Source organism: Panthera leo, chromosome E1 (assembly GCF_018350215.1).
Source record: "Panthera leo isolate Ple1 chromosome E1, P.leo_Ple1_pat1.1, whole genome shotgun sequence".
Lineage (NCBI taxonomy): Eukaryota > Metazoa > Chordata > Mammalia > Carnivora > Felidae > Panthera > Panthera leo.
The window spans coordinates 54,728,487-54,750,618 of NC_056692.1; the positions used below are offsets into that span (position 1 = coordinate 54,728,487).

Consider the following 22,132-nt stretch of genomic DNA (forward strand, 5'->3'; position numbering starts at 1 on the left):
TTGAAACCTCCATGATCTTTAATATCTCTACACTTTTTCATAAGCTATTCCCACTTTCCACTCAGCCAATTTATTCATCTTTCAAGACCAATGTCCAGTGGAGCATCAGTGAAGAATTGCACCTGGTCAAGAGCAGTGTTTGGGGCCCTTGTTGTGCACCTCCACACCATATAAATAAATCTCTTTCTACAACAAGTTCAACACTGTATCATAGTGGTTTGTCTCCCTCATTCAACTATGAGTTCCTGACTGCAGAAGTTGCTCTTAAACACAGCAACCAGAATGCTCCTGGCACACATCTGGTGCTCAATAAGTGTATGTAGGATCTGTAGGTGAATGTCTGAGTAGATAGAAGGATACACAGATGGATGAATGGATGTGTCCTTCTTGTGTCTGCTGAGACTTCACCTCTGGCTTGAACCCAGGATAGACCTTCTGCCCACTGTTCCACCCCCTGAAATACCAGGTACCCAAAGCCCCAGCCTCACTCACCTGAGAGGCAGAGAAGGAGCAGAGCTGGGGACAGCCACATGGTCCCGTCTCTCTGGCTAGTGTCCCCAGCAAATCCAAGTCCCAGCTGGAATCCAGGTGTTTGTGACAGAGCCTAGGTCATCCACCTTCTACTTGTTCAAGTTTCCTTTGTGTTTCTCTCTCATTTACTTCCTTGTTCTTCTCCTAGACACTTCCTAATTTGAAGCCCTACTTAGAAACAGAAGAATGACAAGAGATACTTCAGAGAATGGACTAAGAACAACATGGGAAATCTGCTGATTTGTGCTTCATCTAATGGCAATATAATGTTTGGATCATACCCCAAGCCTCCATGAAAGCCAATCCCAATATATGAAACCTCCAACAGAGGTGAGCCTTTGAACCTGCCTCCCATTCTTCTTCCCGTCTGGGTTTGCTTGCTTGACATAACCAGCTGCTCCTGCTCTCTGGCTGCCTACTTTGGGGTCATAAAACATGCCCACTTAAAGATCAGGGGTGAGGACTCCCCATAACTCTCTCAACCATAACCTCCAGGCAGTTGACCTCATACCCTTTCCTCTAACCTAGTCTCTGTCTTGGCTCCAGACCCAACTTTCTGATTTCCTGTGGGGATGCTCAACCTTCTTGTACATTATCAACCTAATTTAGTATAAGGGTTTTGGTTAAGGGTCTAGATTCTGGAGTTATGCAGATTCAAATCCCACCTCCATTATGTACTACCCATGTGCCCTTGGGCATGTTGCTAAATCACTCTCTTCCCTAGTTTCTTCATGTATAAGGTACAGTAGTTGGTAACCATTCTTGCATCATAGGAAATAAATGAGTGAACAAACATAAAGCATTTGGCACAGTGCCTGGAACATAGTAGTAACTACTCAGTAAAAATGTTAAATATCTTTAGAATAGTCCTGGAACAGGACTAGCTTCTCATCTGGTCTATCAACCAGCTGTACATTCCCTCCAATTCAACTTACACACCAGAGGCATATTCTTCTCTAAGACACAGGTATCTAAACATGTAATTCCAGTGATAAATAACCCCCATCATTTTCTTCTCTTTCCCAGTGGTTGATACCCATAGCCTATAACCTTCACTATCTTTTGAAACTCTCTATCAGATTATCTGTCACTTCAAACTTGCTGTAAGGGCACAATTTCTTATTTTCCTTCTTTCACCATATCTAATGAAATATGGTATATATGTTGAGCCCCAGAGGGAAAAAGCCACATGGCTCCTGCTTGCATGTATGTGACTAGTCACTCAACTGGGGGACCCAGAATGAGTGGAACTAATGGTAGGCACAACTCTGTGTACTCTGTTCTTCAGCACAGACAACAGTTGGAGGTTTCCATTCTCCCATCAAGAGCATCAAACAGATCTTCAGTCACCTAGGTCCTGCTTTTACATTGTTTTCTTCTGCTTTCTTTTTTCCCCCCAATCTGATCCTTGAAATTTTTTTTTATAAAATAAAGGAAATTGGAATGAGCAAAGGCAAGCAATAATGGTTTAAAATTTATAAAATATGCCTAATGTGGTCACATTTCATTATCCAATAAGAAAGGACAAATTCCAGGCAATATGGTAGACTGAGCCAATACACAGACTGTCTTCTAGTTCCAAACATGGAAATCCTATCTAAAACGCAACCCAAGGGGCACCTGGATAGCTCAGTCAGTTGAGCATCCAACTCTTCATTTTGGCTCAGGTCATGATCCCAGGGTAGTAGGATGGAGCTCTACATCAGGCTCTGTGCTAGGCATGGAGCCTACTTTATTTTTTTTTTATTTTTTTTAATGTTTATTTATTTTTGAGACAGAGAGAGACAGAGCATGAACGGGGGAGGGTCAGAGAGAGAGAGACACAGAATCTGAAACAGGCTCCAGGCTCCGAGCTGTCAGCACAGAGCCCGACGCGGGGCTCGAACTCACAGACGGCGAGATCATGACCTGAGCCGAAGTCGGCCGCCCAACCGACTGAGCCACCCAGGCGCCCCTAACCTACTTTAGATTTTCTTCTCTCTCTCTCTCTCTCTCTCTCCCTCCCTCCCTCCCTCTCTTTCTCTTTCCCTCCCTCCGTCTCCCCTCTCTAAAATTTTTTAAAAAGAAAAATTAATAAAAGTAAAATAAATAAAATGCAACTCCAAAGGTTCTGATACTTAAGTGAATTCAAAATCAAGCAAAGGAGGAGATCCTGGGTGGCTCAGTCAGTTAAGCGTCAAACTTCAGCTTAGGTCATGATCTCATGGTTCTTGAGTTCAAACCCCGCATCAGGCTCTGTGCTGACAGCTCGGAGCCCGGAGCCTGCTTGGGATTCTGTGTCTCCCTCTCCCTCTGCCCCTCCCCCACTCGTGCGTGTGCGCACGTGCGCTCGCTCTCTCTCTCTCTCTCTCTCTCTCAAATAAATAAATAAACAAACAAATAAACCAAAGCAAAGGAAATCCCCAAGTGCCAGAAATGTAAAGGGAACTGAAAGCCAAGACTATGAACAGGATCTGATACCAGATGGCTGATGGGAACTATCAGAATGGATACGGGCTTTAGGAGGAAAGGGGCTGGCATTTCAACAACCACAAGGGGACAGGAGCTTATGCCTTAGGCCCATACCAGATGGGTAACTGGAGCAGAGCTCCCTGCCCAAAACTGGGATCCATGAAGGGTCACCACAGTCCCAGAATGGAGTGAGGGCATACTTCATTGATAGCCTCAGGAGAGCACCAAGGTATCTTGGCCCCCTGGAGCCACAGGAGTTACAGAGTCTTCCATAAGAATTGGCACCCAAACAGTACTACACTGAGGTGTGACAGCCAAAGTCACTGTTTCCCATAGCATGGGAGGCTTGGCTAAAGTAATTAATATAAAATCAGGTTGACAAATGATGAGACTTGCAGGGCTTTGGGAGACATGGATGCAAAACCATGCCTCCTGGCCACCCTCTGGTTTTCTATAGTCCATGAGCTAAGGACACTTTTACATTTAAAAAAAAAATTTTAGTGTTTATTTATTATTGGGAGAAAGAGAGAGAGCATGAGCATGGGAGGGGCAGAGAGAGGGGAAGAGAGAGGGGAAGCAGGTTCCAGGCTCCAAGCTGTCAGCACAGAGCCCGACGCGGGGCTCGAACCCATGAACCGCGAGATCATGACCTGAGCAGAAGTCAGATGCTTCACCAACTGAGCTACCCAAGCACTCCTCAAACGCTTTTACATTTTTAAACAGTTGGAAAAATCAGAAGAAAAATATTTCATGACACATGAAAATTGCACAACACTACCATTTCAGAGTGTATAAACAAGTCTTACGGGAACACAACCACACTTGCTCCTTTCTATATTGTCTGAGGCAGCTTTTCTGCTACAAGGGCAGAATTGAGTAGCTGGCCCACAAAACCCATGATGCCCCCTATCTGGCCCTGATGAGAAGAGTTTGCCACCCTCTTGTCTGGAGGACAGGCCCCTCACCAGAGATCATTCCTGCTAGTAATTGGAAGCAGAATCCTGAGGCAATGGCAGCTACTTTAGATGTATGATAATTTTTTCAGGGTCCAAACAACGTACAGAGTGACTATAGGCCAGTCTTGGTTCAGGCTGAGTCCAACCTGGCCCAGTTAGAGACCCGGATGCTTCTGCTTGGTCCTCATCGGCCTCATTTGGTGTGGCCTGAGAAGCTGGCTCTCTCTTCTAGGCCCTCCCTGCTTCTCCGCTTGGTACAGCCCCATGTCACCTCAAGGGGAAGCAGCAGCTCCCACTCGCTCCTCCACCAGCACCTCAGATTCCTTGCCCAGTGTCTCCAGCCCCAATTCCCCATGACCCTGCTGTGCCCTTGGGACTGGCTGCTCTGGCACCTCACACTCAACATGACCAAAGTCTACCCCTCCTCTCTCGCTGGTCCTCTATCCCACCACTGCTTTATACAACCCCCTCCCACCTACCTATCAGCCTACAGACTCACTGGTTCCCTTCCTTTTCTTTGAATACATCAAATGCTTTCTCATTTCAGGGCCTTTGCATGTGCTGTTCCCTCTACCTGAAATGCTTTTCCTTTCACTAAGGGTTTCTCAATGCCTGTTAGACGTCCAAGTGGAGATGCTTAGTGAGGAGTTGAGTGTACAACCTGTGGTCCAGGTGAGAGACACACATTTAGAAGTTCACAGGGTTACCTGAGAGCACCAGGACCTAGGTTCCCAAGTTCAGCAACATGTGTGGACTGAGGAAGAAAGGTGGCAAAAAAAAGTAAGGAGGAGGAAAGTGAAGCAAGAGGAAAACCAGGAGAGTCTGAAAGCAGGGAAAGGAACACATTTCCAGAAGGAAGGAGCCATTGGCTGAACCAAACACTACAGAGAAGTAAAATAAGATGCAGAAAGACAAGATGCCTCTGGACAGGATTAGAAGGAGGGATGTGTTCCTTGTCAAGACAGATTGGGAGAGACTGGGGGGGAAAGGAGGGAAGAGGAAACGGAGCCAGCCAGTGTAGACAGTGTTTCACAAGAAGCTCTGGGAAGAAAAGCAGAGAGAAAAGAGGCAGTGGCTGGAAAGGGCTAGGAGCAAAGGGGAGGAGCTGGCCAATGTGGCATCCAGGAGTGTGAACGGGCAGACTGCAGGGTCATGTCCTGTGATAGGCAGTCTCCAGGGTGTCATCATGCTGCTCACAGAACTTGAAATACAAGCACAAAGCTAGATTTAATTACATAAAATTTAAAGCATTTCTGTGGTTAAATAATAAAATAGGGGAAAAAATGCCAAAAACATTAAGAGCTTGTACAAATCAAAATGAGAAATACTAAAGCCTTAAAAGAAAAATTGGCAAAGACCATGGACCCGCAAGTCTCAAAAGAAGAAAGAAAGGCAAAGGACTAATATTCAGAAAAAATAAGTGTTTATCCTCACTGGCAAGCAAATTCATGGATATATGAAAACAACTAAATTATAAATTTTCCCAAATTAGTCAAGATGGCTTTTTTTCATGTTTATTTATTTATTTTTGTGAGAGGGAGCGAGCACATGCACAGAAGCAGCAGAGAGAAAGGGAGGGAGAGAGAGAATTCCCAAGCATGCTCTGCACTGTCAGCGCAGAGCCCAACTTGGGGCTTGATCCCACAAACTGTGAGATCATGACCTGAGCCAAAATCAAGAGTCAAATGCTTACCTGCCTGAGCCACCCAGGGACCCGTTAGTCAAGATGTTTTTAAGGTAGTAGTAAAGGCAGACAAAGGTGTGGTGTTATAGGAACTCATATATTCCTTGTGGGTGACACACTGCTCTGGTTCTACAATGTAATTTAGCAATAGGTGTAAAGAATTATAAAAGTGGCCTTTCTCTGTGCCCCATATTTCTGCTTTGCATAATCTAGGCTAAGAAAAAAATTGGAAATGAGAACACATATTAGTGAAAAATTGAAAAGACCCTACTTACCTAACAATAAGAGACTATATACTATTGTGAATAGGTATGTAGATAGATAATAGCTAGATAGATTGAGAGAGAGATAGATAGATAAGATAGAGCTAGAGAGATAGATGATGGATGGATAGAGATAGATAGATAGATAGATAGATAGATAGATAGAAGATAGATAGATATAGATGATACATAGAAAATAGATAGATATATAATAGATAGATAGATAGATAGATGATACATAGATAGATAGATAGATGACAATGAGTAGATCTAAGAGCGAACAGACAAGTGACTAATACACTGTCCTTATTTTCTTATGTATGAATTGAATGTAGAATGTAGTCCTGATCATAACTGCAAAATCTGACAACAACCAAATGTTCATCGACAATAGAATGGATAAATACATGTGGTATAATCACACAGTGGAATCTTATTCAGCAACGAAAATGGGCACACTACAGCTGCAACATGATGAATCTCAAGCATAATATTAAGTGAAAGAAGCAAGTCATGAACATATTTACAATATTATCCCATCTATATGAAGTCCCAAAGTAGGTAAGACTAAACTATATAAAATTCATATAGAGGTGATAGAAATCAGATCAATAGTTGCCTGTAGCAGGGGTAGGGATGGTCTATAAAGGGGCACAAGGGAACTTTCTGCGGTAATTGATAATGTCCTATATCTTGATTGTGGTGTTGGTCACAGGGAAGGAGATGGTCAAAACTCATTGAACTGTACATATAAAATGGGTGCATTTTCTTATATGTAAAATGTACTACAATATGGTTGATGTTTAAAATCAAGGAAATGAATGTCACAACTATCAGAGTAATGCAGATATCTAGTGGAGGAGGGAGAGGGTATGAACAGAAAGCAGATATCTGGGGTACTGGCAATGTTCTATTTCTTGACCTCATTGGTAGCTATATAAAAATTGCTTTATGATTATTATGTAAATGGTACATATATGTTTTATGTAGTCTTTTCCATGTGTATCTTACAATTAAATGCATGTGTGTGTGTGTGTGTGTGTGTGTGTGTGTACAATTAAATATATATGCAGTGGAGTAATGTCTATGGAATTTCAAGACAGAAAATCAATGTCCAAGAATGCTCTACCTTGTAGACAAAAACAGAAAGATATTTCAAAAATGCAAGGACTCCAAATGTGCATTATCCATTTATACTATGTTAAAAAAAAAAAAAGTCTCAAAGTACTCCACCCAACCGAGAAGTCAATCCAAAGAATTGAAATTTGAAAAAGATGTGGGTATAAAGGAAATAACAGTAGAAAATCTGTTAAACTTTAGAATCTATGTCTAAATCATCATTATTAATATGGTTATTACATTTATTGAAAATGCTAGAGTTTAATATTTGGAAGAAGACACATGTAATTTTTTTTAATTAATAAACGTAAGCTTCTGGGTCTCAAAGCCCAAAGCATCACAGATATTTCTCACTTCCTGTGGAGAAAGGGAAGGGAATGGTGGCCAGATCCGTGAGTTCTGTTCAACCATCAAAAGGTTTGGGCCTTTCTTCCTGGCAGGATTCTGCCTGTAAGTGGAAAATCAAATATTCCAGTCAGGAGCTGAGTGAGAAATTGGCAGTGCAGGGATAAGATCTGAAGTTTCTGAGAAAAGTGTGGGCTGGGCAGACCTAGAGCATCTCAGGGAGACAGGAAACTGTAGAACTGCAACACCCAGGAGGGGCTAGGCAGGGGTCCCGATTATAACAATAACTGCTTCTCTTCCCCAAGCACAGTGCTAGCGGGTTCCCCAAAATTATTTCTGAAGTTCACAGCAAAGCTGTAAGGCAGTTACCATTATTCCTACTTTGTAGATAAGAAGACAGAGGCAGAGGGAGGTCCTGATACCAGACTTCATCAAATCAAGTTCACAAACTCCAATCTGGTTTGTTATCCTTTGGGATTTGGGGGGAAAGCCAGTAGAGGAAGCAGCAAACTGACCAAGAGCTTAGTGACCAAGAAGTAGGGAGATCACTTTCCCAAAAGGAAGCACAGCCTCTTCCCCACCTCCATCACCCCAATGTCTTACCAATGCTTTGCAGTTGGGGGCCACAGGCTGCACAATCCACAGCATGGCTTCTATGACATGGGAGCTACCATCCAGTGTCTACCCACTGCCCAGAGCCACTCTGCCAGGGGACGGCAGGAGGCCCTTAGGGCTGGGGCCTGCCCATCTCCACCAAAAACTGAAACACATGCATTTGGGGAATGTCCCCAGCTGCCATAGGGGAAGAGGCTTAGTTTCCAGAAGACAAGACTCCCCTCATTACTATCTGCTCCACCACTAGGGAGGAGGTAGAAAGCTGGGGCAGTCCAAAGAGGAGCACAGACAACATCATTAGGGAAATGCTAGCCATCAAGGAATGCAAATCAAAACCACGGTGAGACACTGCTTTATACCCACTAGAGTGGCTAGCATCAAAAAGTCTGAGAGTGAGTCTTGACAAGGATGTCGAGAAGTCAGAACACCCATATACCTGTTCATGGGAATGGAAAGTGGTGGAAAACAGTCTACAAATTCCTCAAAGGATTCGAAGGAAGTGAAAGGACCGGGGCAGGGAGCTGGAGCCACACAAGAGAGCTGCCTCCCAAAGACAGGTGTCTGGACCTCTCCTCCACTTTCAGCAATTGTACAGTAATAAGTTATTACCATAGAAATAGTGTCTCCAAAGTGGAGAGGCATGGTGTCCTCAAACCAGTCTCGAATCCAGACACCAGAGTGTAGACAATGCAGACGTTGCTGGTGGTTTTGAAAGAAAATGAGGAAACTTTTGAAGTCTGATTCATTGGCTTCCTTGCTGTCAAATTTTCACCAAATTTTCCAGGTTCTGGGGTAAACATACACTTAACCTGACAGGTTGCTGTGCAAAATGACTGCACTGGGCTATTGAGTCTCATCCTTGCAGCCAGGGTCTACCACCAGAAACTGTTTCACTAAGCAGAGCAAAGTTTTCACAAACTGGGTGATGGGACTTCCCCCTTTGATTCTGGCCAGCAAATCCCAGACTTTAGCCTCTACTACAAAGCTGTAATCATCAAGACAGCATGGTATTGGCGCAAAAACAGACACATAGACCAATGGAATAGAATAGAGACTCCAGAATTGGCCCCACAAATGTATGGCCAACTAATCTTTGACCAAGCAGGAAAGAATATCCCATGGAAAAAAGACAGTCTTTTTAACAAATGGTGCAGGGAGAACTAGACAGCAACATGCAGAAGATTCTGGCCAGCAGTTTGGCATGGATTTGTTCAGTCCGGTAAAAAAAAAAAAAAAAAAATAGTAATTCCTCAAATCTTACTGAAATCCCTCTGTCTAGACTCTCCAGTGCAGCTCAAGACCAATTCAGGATCCTTTGTTTGGATCCTCAAGGGCAACAACTGGGGCTGCCTACGGGACCTTCTGGTGCGTGATCAACAGTCACTTGCTGCCTGCACACGTCCCAGTGGATCCTGGATGCCTGGTGGCTGCACACCCAAGTCGTTGCTAATTCTGCCTTACAGTGGCTCATTCACCTGACAACTCACATTACTGCTGCCCCAGTCACCCTCCCCGGCCCCAAGACAGGTTGTGCCACTCCATTGGGCCTCTTGAGAATTGGGGTCTACTCCTGTGAGGCCCTGCACACCCAAACACCAGGCCTCTGGCTTGTCCTTACTTTGTTTATCATGGGAAGCTTGGCTCTTGTCCCCCTTAACCACTGGCCTCCCACTGCTGAGGAGAGTACACCTCTCCCTCCCTGGCACCTCTGTAGCCCCCAGTTTCTTCATAAGGATGGTGGTATCCACCTCCTAAGGACTGTTGTTAGGAATAAATGAGATCAATGATGTCAAGTGCTAGGCACAGACCCTGGTGTCATGTTAGCAACTGCTATCACAAGTGCACACACACACACCTGTGGGCTGACAAAATGCCCCACCCCAGCCTGTGCCGTGCAGTGGTAGCCATGGTCTCGATATCCTCCCGCCCATCTGCTTAGGTGGTGTGATCTCATGGGACCTGTGTGTGCCTGAACTTCCTTCATCGTTTTCTCCACCTCCTCCTCCCAGGGAAGATTCAGTAAGTGACAAGTCCCAGCCCCAGTCACCTGAAGGCAGAGAGGGGGCCGAGCTACAAATAGACCGGTGGTCCTGTCTCCCTAGCCCCAGAACATCCAGATCCTTCTCGTCTGACTTCTGGCCTAAGAGTTCCAGCCCTGGATACTGTCACTTCCTGTCCATATTTTGTTATCTGCTTCCTTCCTCTGCTACTTCTTCATTTTAAGCTGTAAAGTTATCAGGAAAGGGGAAGGACCTGCTGAAATAGAGAGTGACCCAAAACCACAGCCACAAGGGGAGTTTGATGGCACCATGTTCCCTCACCTGCTGAGGCCCCACCCAGACACGGCAGAGCGCACCCATCCCTGGGAGGCCAGTTACCCCTCCATCTCAGGCTGTCCTCTGCTTTCAACCCTATAGCTTTTCCACAACTCTAGCCCTGCCCTGTGGGAAATGCCTGTCCACTGTGGTCACACACAGGTCCTCTTGGGGGATGGTTTCTGGTCCAGCTATAACCAAGGTTTACATTCCTCCACAGTTCAAATCTTAACCTAGATGCCCTTTTTGGTGTCACAAAGAGGAGGGGGGATGTATACCAGTCTTAAAGTTCTAGAGGTTGGAAGTCTGAAATTAGTTTTGCAGGATCAAAGTCACAATGTCAGCAGAGCTTCATTCCTTCTGGAAGCTCCAGGGCAGAATCCACTTCCTTGACTTCTTCCACCTGCATGTGGCTCATGGCCCCACATCACTCCACCCTTGGCTCCCATTATCATATCTCTTTCTGTGACTCTGACCCTCCAGCTTCTGTTTCATAGGAACCCTTACAATAATATTGGGCCCACTGGATAATCCAGGATAATCTCTCCATCTCAGGATCTTTAACTTAATCACATCTGTAAAGTATTTTTTTGCCATAAAAAGTAAAATACTCACAAGTTCTTTTGGGGGTTACAATGGGGACATCTTTGGGGGTGCCACTGTTCTGCCAAATAATGGAGTTAAGGGAGGGATGAAGAGAGCCCGTTCCCTTCCTTTCATAATAACAAGCTCCTCTTTTACCCCCTAAACACCTTTTCATTCTGCACAAGGGGTCCCATGATCTCCCACTAGTTTGGTGATTCACTGGAAGGACTCAAACAACTTAACAAGTTATGGTCATGGCAAAGGCTTCTTAAAGCAAAAGATACAGTAAAGGAGTATCAGGAATCTTATCCATGAGCAAACACTAGAGGTGGGGTTGGAGGCTTCTCTGCAAGGGCCATGGGAATGGGCACTTCTCTCTGGCTGCCAACTAAAGGTATGTGGGAGATGTATCCACCCAGGGAAGCCCACTTCAGTTTGGAGGCAAGAGTTCTTAAAGAGAGTTGATAAAGTACCTACAATCCAGGCACCAGCATCTTCATGATGACATGGAACAATGTTGACCACCCGCTCCATCCTGACCCACTGTCTCGGGTTTACAGAATAATTTCACTCATTGGTGACAATGTGAGCATTCCAGGAGTTAAGTCATTAAACCTAAACCTAACCCTAACCCTAACTCTAACCTGGCCAAGTGTCACTGACATGGCCCTGGGCATTCCTAGAGATAAGTAAGAGCTGAATGAAAGAGACACACTGCATTAAACCTTTCTTTGCACACTCCTCAAATGGAGCATGTGCATTGACCTGTCTCTGCCTCCTGCCCTGATGGGGTAATCCTGGATTCACCAGTGACTTCCCATCACTGCAACCAACATTTCTGTGCATGTTCTGTGTGTCAACACTGTGCTAGATCCTGAGAAGGCAGAAAGATAAACCTTCATTCCTGGTCCTACTCTTAGGCAACTCATGGGATCAAAGTTACCTACTGCTGCATAACAAATTACCCCAAAACTTAGCTTAAAACAATAATATATACTATTACACAGAAATTGTGCATGACTTTGTTTACAGGGTTTGCAGAAGGCTGCAGTGTTGAATGGGACCGCATTCTCATCTGAAGGCTCAACTGAGGATGGGTCAGTTGCTAAGTTCATTCATGTAGTTGCTGGCAGGATTCAGTTGCTCACAGACCATGGAACTCAAGGCTTTTATGGATATTGGTGAGAAGCCCCCTCAGTTCCTTGCCATATGGTCCTCCCAACATGCTCGCAACATGGCATCTGGCTTCCATCATAGCAAGTAAGTGAAAGCCAGTGAGACAGAAACCAGAGACTTTTTTTTTTAGAGAGAGAGAGTGTGTGCGTGAGAGTGAGTAGGGGAGGTGCAGAGGGAGAGGGAGAGAGAGAATCACAAGCAGGCTCCACACCCAGCACAGAGCCTGATGCAGGGTTCAACCTCACAACAGCGAGATCATGACCTGAGCAGAAATCACGAGTCAGATGCCTAGCTGACTGAGCCATCCAGGCACCCCCGAGTCTTTTGATAACCAAATAGCAGAGTGCCATCCTGTTAATTTGCCATATCCTATTCATTAGAAGCAAGTGGGTTCATCCCACACTCATTTCCCCTTAGCTCTCACTAGGCCTCTTTGTAAGACCCTCGGTACAGAGAAAGCCGCTTACTTAGGGTGCTAGGAGTTAAAGGGCCTATTGTCTTGCTAATTAACTCATGAAAAAGTGTGAGGATATATTTATTCAACTAGAAGTGAGGCAGTAACCAACTGATAGCCTGTTGTCACACCTGTCTAGAAGGACAGTGTCAGGGTGCCTGCCACATTCCTCATCCTGCAGGAAAGAAGTCAAGACACCTGCAGTCAGATGACCAAAGGTTTCACCTGGGAGGTCACCTGTTCAGTACTTTTTTTTTTATTTTTTTTAACGTTTATTTTATTTTTGAAACAGAGAGAGACAGAGCATGAACGGGGGAGGGTCAGAGAGAGAGGGAGACACAGAATCTGAAACAGGTCCAGGCTCTGAGCTGTCAGCACAGAGCCCGACACGGGGCTTGAACTCACGGACCGCGAGATCATGACCTGAGCCGAAGTCGGACGCTCAACCGACTGAGCCACCCAGGCGCCCCACCTGTTCAGTATTTTTAGCAACACCTTGGATGAAGGCATAGAAGGCATGTGGGATTCTTCTGTAGATCACACAAATCCAGGGGAGAGGAGTATCAAAAAGAATAGCAGATAAGATGTGATTTCTGTACCCTGGGCATAAGGGCTGAACCTTAAGGAAAGAGAAAGGAACTCCTCCTCAGGACAGAGGCCACTGAGGATGGAGGACAGAGGGACAAAGAGAGAGAAGGAGTGGGGAGGGGTTCAGGCTAGAGCCAGGTCAGGCCCCCTCGTGCCTGGACACTCACTGCCCCAAAGCAGCTCTGTTTGCAGCTTGTCACAAGAAAATCCTCTTCCTAGAACCTGCTGCACATAGGGATGGTGCTTTCAGCTGCCATTTAAAGCAAGACCCACATTCTTCATCCCCTTCTCCCCTTTGCTGAATGCATATTTGGCACAGACAGATGTGGGTGAGACCTCTGGGGGCTAACCACCTGCCCACATTGTGCCCAGAGTCAAGCAGAAGTCGCAGGAGGCCTGGCTTGCTCCTCCCAGGTCCCTTAACTGCTTACCCTCCTCCCTGTGCCCTGGACCCAAACCAGCAATTGCCATGGCAGCTCCATGTGGAAGCTCCTACACGGCCAATGTCCTCCATGTATTATCTCAATTATATACAAATCCAAGAAACAGAGGATGAGAGCCATCGAAAACCTCTACTGGATCATGTTGTAAGCACTGAAGTTTGAACACACATCCATCTCAGTCCACAGCCCATGTCCTCACATGGAGTCCTGGTGTCTGCTGTCAGACCAGCCCAGGAAAGGATCCGGCAAAGATGACTCAATGCCCAGGCACAAAAGTCTCTGCTGGGGCTGATTCATTTCTGGCTTCACATCCCAGGGATGGGTCCAGGCTGAGTTTGGAGCAGAGAGGCCAGGAACTGTGTCACCAGACAGGGAGTCACTGGGGAGTGAGCTGCAGTTACACTGGGCTAGGCAGACCATCGTCCTCAGAGGTGATGCTGAAGCCAGGCCAACCAAATGGCAGCATAACTGAAGCTCAGGAAGAGGCTGACTTTCAGCAAGACCAGGAATAGGAAGCTGGCAAAGAACAGGAAGGGCCTGGTGGAGGAAATAGGGTCAGAAGAAAGTGACTACAGTGCATTAGTGAGAGGCCACTTTGCACCCCACCTTTGGACTCTGAACCCAGCACACAAGTCATGGACCATCATCAGCGCCCCCCCTGCCACGCTGGTTCTGATAAGATGTTCCCCAGGACAGAGAGACAGAAGAGAGAAAAGGGAGAATGGCTTACTATGTGGGGAGCCCTGGCTCCATGCTTCACCCTATTCCCTTAATGTATTCTTCACAGGGACTCTGTAAGGCTGTTCTGTTATCATGTCTGTGGCAGGTTGTATTTTCCAAAAATGGTCACAGCAATATTTCTAGTCCCACATGCTCTTCCAGAAGCCTGACTCTTCTCTATCAAGAGGTGGAATCTATTTCTCATCCCTTTGAAGCTGGATGGACTGGTGATTGCTTTGACTACAGAACATAGAAGCAATGTATGATTTCTGAGAATAGGTCAGGAGAAGGAGACAGGGCCCACCTGGCTGTCTTGGAACACTTGCTCATGGACCCAGCCACCATATTGTAAGGAAGCCCAGACCACATGCAGAGGCCACATATGGGATTCCAGCTGAGGTTCCAGACATCCTGGGGCAGAGACAAATTTCCGTGTTGTATCCTGTCCAAATGTTTGACTCACAGAATCCATGAACATCATAAATGATTATATTTTTTTACTAGTTTTTGGCATAAAACAACTACAAATAACAAGAACAACCATAGTCACTAGAATCGCCCTCATTTTGTTTTTTTTTCATGTTTATTTGGTTATTTTAAGAGAGAGAGAGAGAGAGCAGGGAAGGGGCGGAGAGAGAAGGAGAGAGAGAATCCCAAGCAAGTTCCACACTGTCAGCACAGAGCCTGACAAGGGGCTCGATTTCATGAATTGTGAGATCATGACCTGAGCCGAAGTCAAAAGTCAGACACTTAACCGACTAAGCCACCCAGGTGCCCCAAATCATCCTCATTTTACAGATGGGGCAACTGAGACATGCAGAGGTTAAGTGACTTGCCCAGTGTCATCACCCTGTTAATAAAAAGTAGAGCTTCAATGGGAACCCAAACACTGGCTACTAACACCCTCACACTTAGAGACGGGGAAGGAGACAGAGCAGAGAACCAAAGCAGAGGCCAGGTACAGGGGCCCTGGCCTTCCTTGGGACCTGTAGCAAGTACTAAGGTGTCACACCAAAGCCAGGGGAACCCCAAGCTCGCATCCCCACCAGGAAACTATAAAGCCAGGATAGTGGGACCCTCCTGCAGGGACATGGCTTTTCTTACCAGGCAGGAAGGCCAGGGCTGGCCATGTGACTGGTCAGAGCTGGGGTTCCCATGCTGGCCAATGCCTCAGTGGTCATCATTGATACTGTCGCTGAGCCTACAGAGCAAGTCACAAGTCACTCTCTGCCCCAACCTCCCAATGGCTCAAAGTCTTCAGTCATCATAACACTGCACGTCTCCCCATCTTCAAGGGACGCTGTGGTTACACAGAGAGGAGAAGTGTCCTGGGGGAGGTGCCAAGACCAGGCAGGAGAACCCCATATTACTTCTCGGGGGGGGGGGGTACCCAGCCCCATCTGACACCAAGACATCCCAGGCACAGGCAGGGGATGCTGGAAGGAGGGGTCTTTCAGGGGCCTCAGCCAGCCCTCCAAGAAACCCCACAAGAGGCCTTCCGGTGAAGCTCCAGCAAATTCTCATCACTGTGGGGACTCTGAAAACTCCAGAGGGCAGGACCCAGACCCTCCCTCTTTCCCTCACCCCCACACACAGAGCAGGTATATGGCATAAAATAAAAGCATGGAAAAAATGCTGGTGTAGATTTTCATGTGCCCCCTTCTGAGTGGGGACCCGAGTGAGGGAGCTGTAACTACATAGTTGTGTTCATGCTGGGCTAAGAAGAAGCAGGACACCAGGGCTGGGGTCCCCAGCAGAGCCATAGGGCAGGGGGGCCATGACCCAGCTCACGTGCTACCTCCTTGGGAGGGAGCCCTCCTGAGGGCCTTGTACCCAAGGTAGCCCCTCCCCACTCAAACACCATTTAATCCCTATCTCACTAGCCCCCACACACACTTACATTGTACCTGTCACCATCTGTATAGTGAGTGGCTGCATGTCCGTAAAGGATGGGCTTCCCCTGCCCCACCACTGTTCCCAAGCTCCCCTGTTCTCTGTTCCTGTCCTTCCTCATCTCCACTCCAAGGTCAACATCTACAACTCCCTGCAAGCCCACCGGGCTGTGAAGACTGAATCTGTCTGCTTTCCCCGTCTCCCCCCGACATCACCAGACTAGGTCCATAATAGGAAGACAATAATGTTTGAATAACTGAGGGAGAGAAACAAGGGGACCCCCTAAAGCCCATAAATAAAGCCACTTTTCCCTGCCAGAACCTGGAGATGTGAGTGTTGCAACTTTGGTTTGGCCTGGATGATAGTACCAATGGCTACCATCTTGTAAGTCCTAACTAACTACCAGCCACTGTGATCAGCGCTTCACCCCTACCAACTCATTCAATGCTCTCAATCACTGTACAGCAACACTATTGTTCTCCAGTTTTACTAATGGGGAAACTGAGGCACAAACCAGTTAAGTAACTTGCCCAAGTCACACAGCCCACAAGTGGCACAGCTGAGACTTGAACACAGCTTTCTGACTCCAGGGCTCAAGATGCAACCCGACTTATTTCACCAGTCACACTTACATGTAGGCACGGACACAGGCTTTTACAGATGCCTGTGCCTACACGCAGGTGCATTCCTGTCCCCCTGGGTAGCCAGACATGGGCCTTGGCTGGAGCCTCCTTTCGCTCCTCAGCAAGAGAGACTGGGCACCCATGACCTCAACCTATGCAGGCAAAGGGTGTGGGAAGGGATTACCTGGAAAAATAGTCACGGCCACCGGGGCCTGGGGGACACTTGTGGCCCTGTCCACCCCGCACCAGTAAGTGTCTGCATCTCCTTCCTCCAGGTCCTCCGTGATCACATGGAAAAGGTGCTCTCTGGGGTTGTCTCGAAGGGTTACTCGGCCACGCCTCACCTCTTGCCCTGCCATCTGTTCTGTTTCAATGACTCGGACACAGTCTGTCCAGTTGGGCCCTCGGCACCAGAACTTCCTGTGACCCTCCTCTCCCACATTGTACCGGCACTCCATCACCAATGTTCCTCCCATTGTGCCTTTTAAGATCCTGGGAATGCTCAGAGTGAAATAGCCTGAAAAACACAAACCCCCACACCTTATCCAGTGCATCCTGTAGCTCCTGGCCCCTGTTCACCAACTTGCAGTGACCTTCAATGAACAGAGACACCATTCCCCATCCCTGGGTGCCCCCCACATCCTCCCATGCTCACCCCTCTACAGGAAACATGCCTAGTTGCACAAACACATGCCTACATGGGCAGCTGTGTTCCCCTCAGATCTGTGAGCAAGATGAATTTTCTCCTGCTTTTCTAGCAGACCAGAAAAAATCTTTCCTCTATGGCAAATCAACTTCCCTCCACATAACACACATACTCATCTCTCAAATCCTCCTTCCACACTCACCTCTCCCCTCCCCCAGCCCCCACCAAGCCATTTTGACCTTCTTGAGTCTCTGGAGGTGATATTAGTCTGAATCATTTCTCTTGGGTGATTTTTCACTCTGTTATAGGCCCAACCTGGCTCTCCTCCGTTAAGAGGGGGAGTGAGAGAAAATTGAGCAAGGATCCAGCACTGTCCTCATTATAATAGCAAGTATTGATTCAGAGTTTAGGAAGGAGCAGGCACTGTTCCATGCTCTTTACATGTGTTAATGGGTTAATGGGTTTAATCCTTGAAGCCACCTCTGGCAGGACTCATCTCTGACTATCCCATGTCATGTCCAGGCTTCAATAATCCTCATGTTAACACAGCATTACAAAGAGTGGGATTTGGAATCTGAACACAGAGGACAGAAGGGAGAGAGAGGGAGTTTCTCTCAAGTTACAGGACTAAAGCTGGAACACTCTGCTTCTGAGTGAGGACCCCACAGTGGGTAATCTGGTGTTCCCCAGGTTGTGGGGGGACGAGGGGTACAGGATGCTTCCCCTCCACCCCAGGAGTTAAGTGGGAGCAGAGACACAGAGGAAAGTCAATAAGAGCTGGGAGAGTCTGAAGCCATGTGCTGACTAGCCTTAAGTCAACCCCTTTCTCTCCCTGACAAGGGCAACACATGATTCTACACAAAGAAGAACCACTGGCAAATAGGGGTCATGCCCCAAGTCAGGAAAAGTCAAGTGGGTGATTACCCAGAGGATAATATTTCCCTTCTCCATTCTCAAGGGAGGATAGGTGGGAGAATCAAATAAGTAGAACAAAACTTTGAATCTTCCAGGAAGATTTTCCCAGCCTTCCACACCTCCTATATGGATCTGTCTCTGTAGATTCTCTTCCTCCCCATCATCTCCAGCTCCACGGGACATGCCCCTGCCTCAAGGTGCACTCACCCGGAAGGCAGAGGAGCAGGAAGGCACTGGAAAGACACATCTTCTGGCCTCAGTGGATCGCTACTCCGCCGTATCTACAGGAGGAAAGGTGCACTGGACCCCACAGTCCTCCAGAAACTCAGTGCCAAGTACTTGCTTCTCTTTGTTTGCTCCGCCTTCCACTCCTACCCTTGCGATCACATCTCTTTTTAATTTCTCAAAATGAAAAATAAGGAAGATCCCTGGAAAAATCTGTGTGTGTGTGTGTGTGTGTGTGCACAGATGAGGAGAAAAGTTGTTTAAAAATATTATGTACTTGGGGTATTTGATAACTAACCTAGAAATACAAAAATGTGGTTGCTGGAAAGGAACTTCATCTACCTCTCCGGTGCTCTTAAAAGTTTTCCCCTGAGGGCACCTGGGTGGCTCAGTCAGTTGAGCATCAGACTCAATACTGGCTCAGATTGTGATCTCATGATTCATGAGATTGAGTCTCGTCTGTACTGCAGTCCCCTCTGCACTGACAGTGTTGAGCCTGCTTTGGATTCTTTCTCTCCCTCTCTCTGGCCCTCCCCCATTTGCACGTGCGCACTCTCTCTTTCTCTCAAAATAAATAAATATTTAAAAAAAGTTTTCACCTAAAACCCACAATAAGAAATAAGTGTTACATTTCAGCCCAGAATTACCACCCATATTTATGTCTGAAACAAAAGTCTCAAAAAATAATACTGTGCACTAAGATGTTTTCTATTCTATTCCAATTTTTAAAGGTTTATTTATTTTGAGAAAGAGAGTGTGGAGGAGGTGTTCAATTCTATGCACTGTGAAATCATGACCTGAGCCGAAATCAAGAGTTGGATGCTTAACCTGCTGGGCCACCCAGGCGCCCCTGATGTTTTAACCTAGTAATTCATCATAGCCTACTGACTGATGTAGGCCAATCCTTTCAAGTTAGGGTTGAAGAAACCAAAGCCCAAAAGTTAAGGGATTTGAACAAGGCCAGCCTGTGTGATCAGATGTAAAGCCAACCCAGAACCCAGAACCCTACAACTCTGATCAGGTGCTCTTTCTCTCACCTTGTGTTACCTCAGTGATGCAAAGCACATACTGAGTTTGTTGAAGGAACGACCACTTCATTCAGCTGGACTCTTGACTTACCCCTTACCCCTGGCTGAACTGAATCTCTCATTCCTACAAGCTCCTCCCTCCCCTGCCAGTCAACTCAAGGTAGATCTTAGTGTTGTCTAAAGTAAGTGCTGCTACCTCACCGACTCCCTGGAGTTCAGGAAAACTCTCAGCTCAGTTAGAGCAAGTGAGAGTGACAGGGAACCTCCCTTAGAATGCAAAATTATCATTACTCACAAAGACGGAAGAGGCAGCAAGCAGGCTGCCTTACCTCCTTTCTTCCTCACTTCTTCTCCCTTCCCTCCCTCCACTCTGCTCTTCCTCTCTCTCAGGCTTCAGCAGGTGGTTCTGTCTTCATCCTTCTCAAGTCTACATTCTGCCTTCTAAACAAGGCCCCAGGGCTGTTGGCCCCATTGCTGTACCTCACCCTTGAGTCACCAACTTCCACTGTCAGCTCTGTCCACTCCAGGGACACCCTGAGCATCAACGGAGGGTGGGGTGCTGTGGCAGTGGCATTTTCATCATAGCCCCCACCCACACCTACGCTCAGCTAGGATTACCCAACTAGCACACTTAGGAAGGGCCCCGTGTTCCAGCAAAGCTGCAGCAAAAAAAAAAAAAAAGAGAGAGAGAGAGAGAGAGAGAGAGAGACACACACACACACACACACACACACAAAAACCAAAATATTTGCAAATCATATGTCTCAAAGGGATTAATATCTAGAATATAGAGAAAACGCCTACAACTCAACAACAAAAAGCAAACAACCTAATTCAAAACAAAAACAAAAGCAGAAAAACAGAGGACTTGAATAGACATTTCTCCAAAGATATTTAATTGACCAGTAGCACATAAAAAGGTGCTCAACATCACAATCATTAGGGAAATGCAAATCGAAGCCACAAGACACCACCTCACACCCATTAGGATGGCTACTATCTAAAAAAACAGAAAACAAGCATTGATGAGGATGTGGAAAAAGTGGAACCCTGGTGCACTGTTGGTGGAGATGTCAAATGATACAATCACTGTGGAAAACAGTTTGGTGATTCCTCAAAAAATCAAAAATTGAATTACCATATGATTCAGTGATTCCAGTTCTGGGCATATACCCAAAAGAACTGAAAGCAGAGTTTCAAAGAGTAGCATGTCCACAGTAGCATTAGTCACAACAGACAAAATGTGGAAGGAACCCAAGTGTCCATTGACAGATGAATGGATAAACAAAACGTGGCATATATATACAATGGAATTATCCAGCCTTGGAAAGGAAAGAAATGCTATACTATGTTACACATGGATGAACCCCAAAGACATTACACTGCATGAAATAAGCCAGTCACGAAAAGGCAAATACTGTATGATTCCACTTACATGTGGTACTTAAAATAGTCACAATCATAGAGACAGAAAGCAGAATGGTGGGTGCCAGGGGCTGGGACAGGGGGAGGAGAACGGGGAGATAAGTTTAATAGAGACAGAGTTCCAGTTTCACAAGATGAAAGAATTCTGGAGGTGGACGGTGGTGAGGGCTGCACAACCATGTGAATATTTTTTTTAAATGTTTATTTTTGAGAGAGAGAGAGCAGGGGAGGGGCAGAGAGAGAGGGAGACACAGAATCTGAAGCAGGCTCCAGGCTCTGAGCTGTCAGCACAGCACCCGACATGGGGCTCAAAGCCATGAACCGTGAGATCATGACTTGAGCTGAAGTCGGACACTCAACCGACTGAGCCACCCAGGCACCCCATGTGAGTATATTTAATGCCACTGAACTGTACACTTAAAATGGTAAAGACGATAGATATTATGTGTATATTTTATCACAACAAACACACACACAAAAGAACTGTACATCAAAAAAAGCAAGAGCTGCGTCTGGAAAGGAGGGCATGGAGGAAGGAGTAGAAAACCATAAGAGTGGAAGGAGGAAAACCGTTGGGATTCCTTGCAACTTCCTAAGCAGATCATGACTATCCCTGGTGTAGCATAGAGAGCACAGCTGGAAGAGATGTGGCAGAATACCCAGTATTTGATGGCTGGGCACTTCACAAATGCAATTGATAATATTTTTCTGTCTTTGGCAGAGGCTGGTACAATTCATTAGGCTACAGACACAGATGGAGAAGCAAGTGTTGGAGAAAAGAGCTGAGGGGAAATCTGAACCCCAAGATGAATCCAGGGAGAACACCACATGAAAACTAAGCAGAGATCAGGAATGCCAAAGATTGCCAACAAACCACCAGGAACCCTCAGAAAGAGCCAACTCTGATGACACCTGGATCTTGGACTTTTGTCCTCCAGTACTGTGAGCCAATAGATTTCTACTGTTTAAGCCACTCAGTTGAAGATACTTCATTACAACAGCCCTAGGAAACTTACATACTTCGAGAGATAGAAGGTAATGTCTCTCTGGACTAGAGGAAAGAAGGGGAAATTGGGTTATAGAAAATAAAGGAAGCAATCCCTATCAAAATAATACCAGCATTCTTCACAGA

The 22,132-nt window shown here is 46.3% G+C and overlaps 1 protein-coding gene and 1 long non-coding RNA gene across 10 annotated transcripts in view; one reads left to right on the forward strand and one right to left on the reverse strand.

The window, feature by feature from the left end:
- Positions 1-22,132, reverse strand: part of CD300LF (CD300 molecule like family member f) — a 103,126-nt gene that overhangs the window by 1,265 nt on the left and 79,729 nt on the right. For 3 of the 8 annotated variants that reach the window (XM_042914624.1, XM_042914620.1, XM_042914618.1), the window contains 4 exons: positions 16,946-17,278; positions 15,350-15,446; positions 7,359-7,452; positions 493-699 (listed from right to left, as the gene is read on the reverse strand). In XM_042914624.1, coding sequence (XP_042770558.1) covers positions 676-699; positions 7,359-7,452; positions 15,350-15,446; positions 16,946-17,278 — 548 coding nt within the window. In that variant the 3' untranslated portion in view covers positions 493-675. Of the gene's footprint in view, positions 1-492; positions 703-7,358; positions 7,453-12,903; positions 14,063-15,349; positions 15,447-16,945; positions 17,279-22,132 lie in introns of those variants that run through there. The other 5 variants (XM_042914622.1, XM_042914621.1, XM_042914625.1 and 2 more) reach the window with 5 other exon arrangements.
- LOC122205955 lies at positions 696-22,125 on the forward strand. 2 transcript variants are annotated; one of them, XR_006196313.1, is made up of 4 exons: positions 696-861; positions 6,221-6,446; positions 11,897-12,124; positions 21,722-22,125. It is a non-coding gene; the product is annotated as an uncharacterized LOC122205955 (long non-coding RNA). The 2 variants fall into 2 exon arrangements; XR_006196312.1 differs by lacking the exon at positions 21,722-22,125 and having other exon boundaries at positions 11,897-12,222.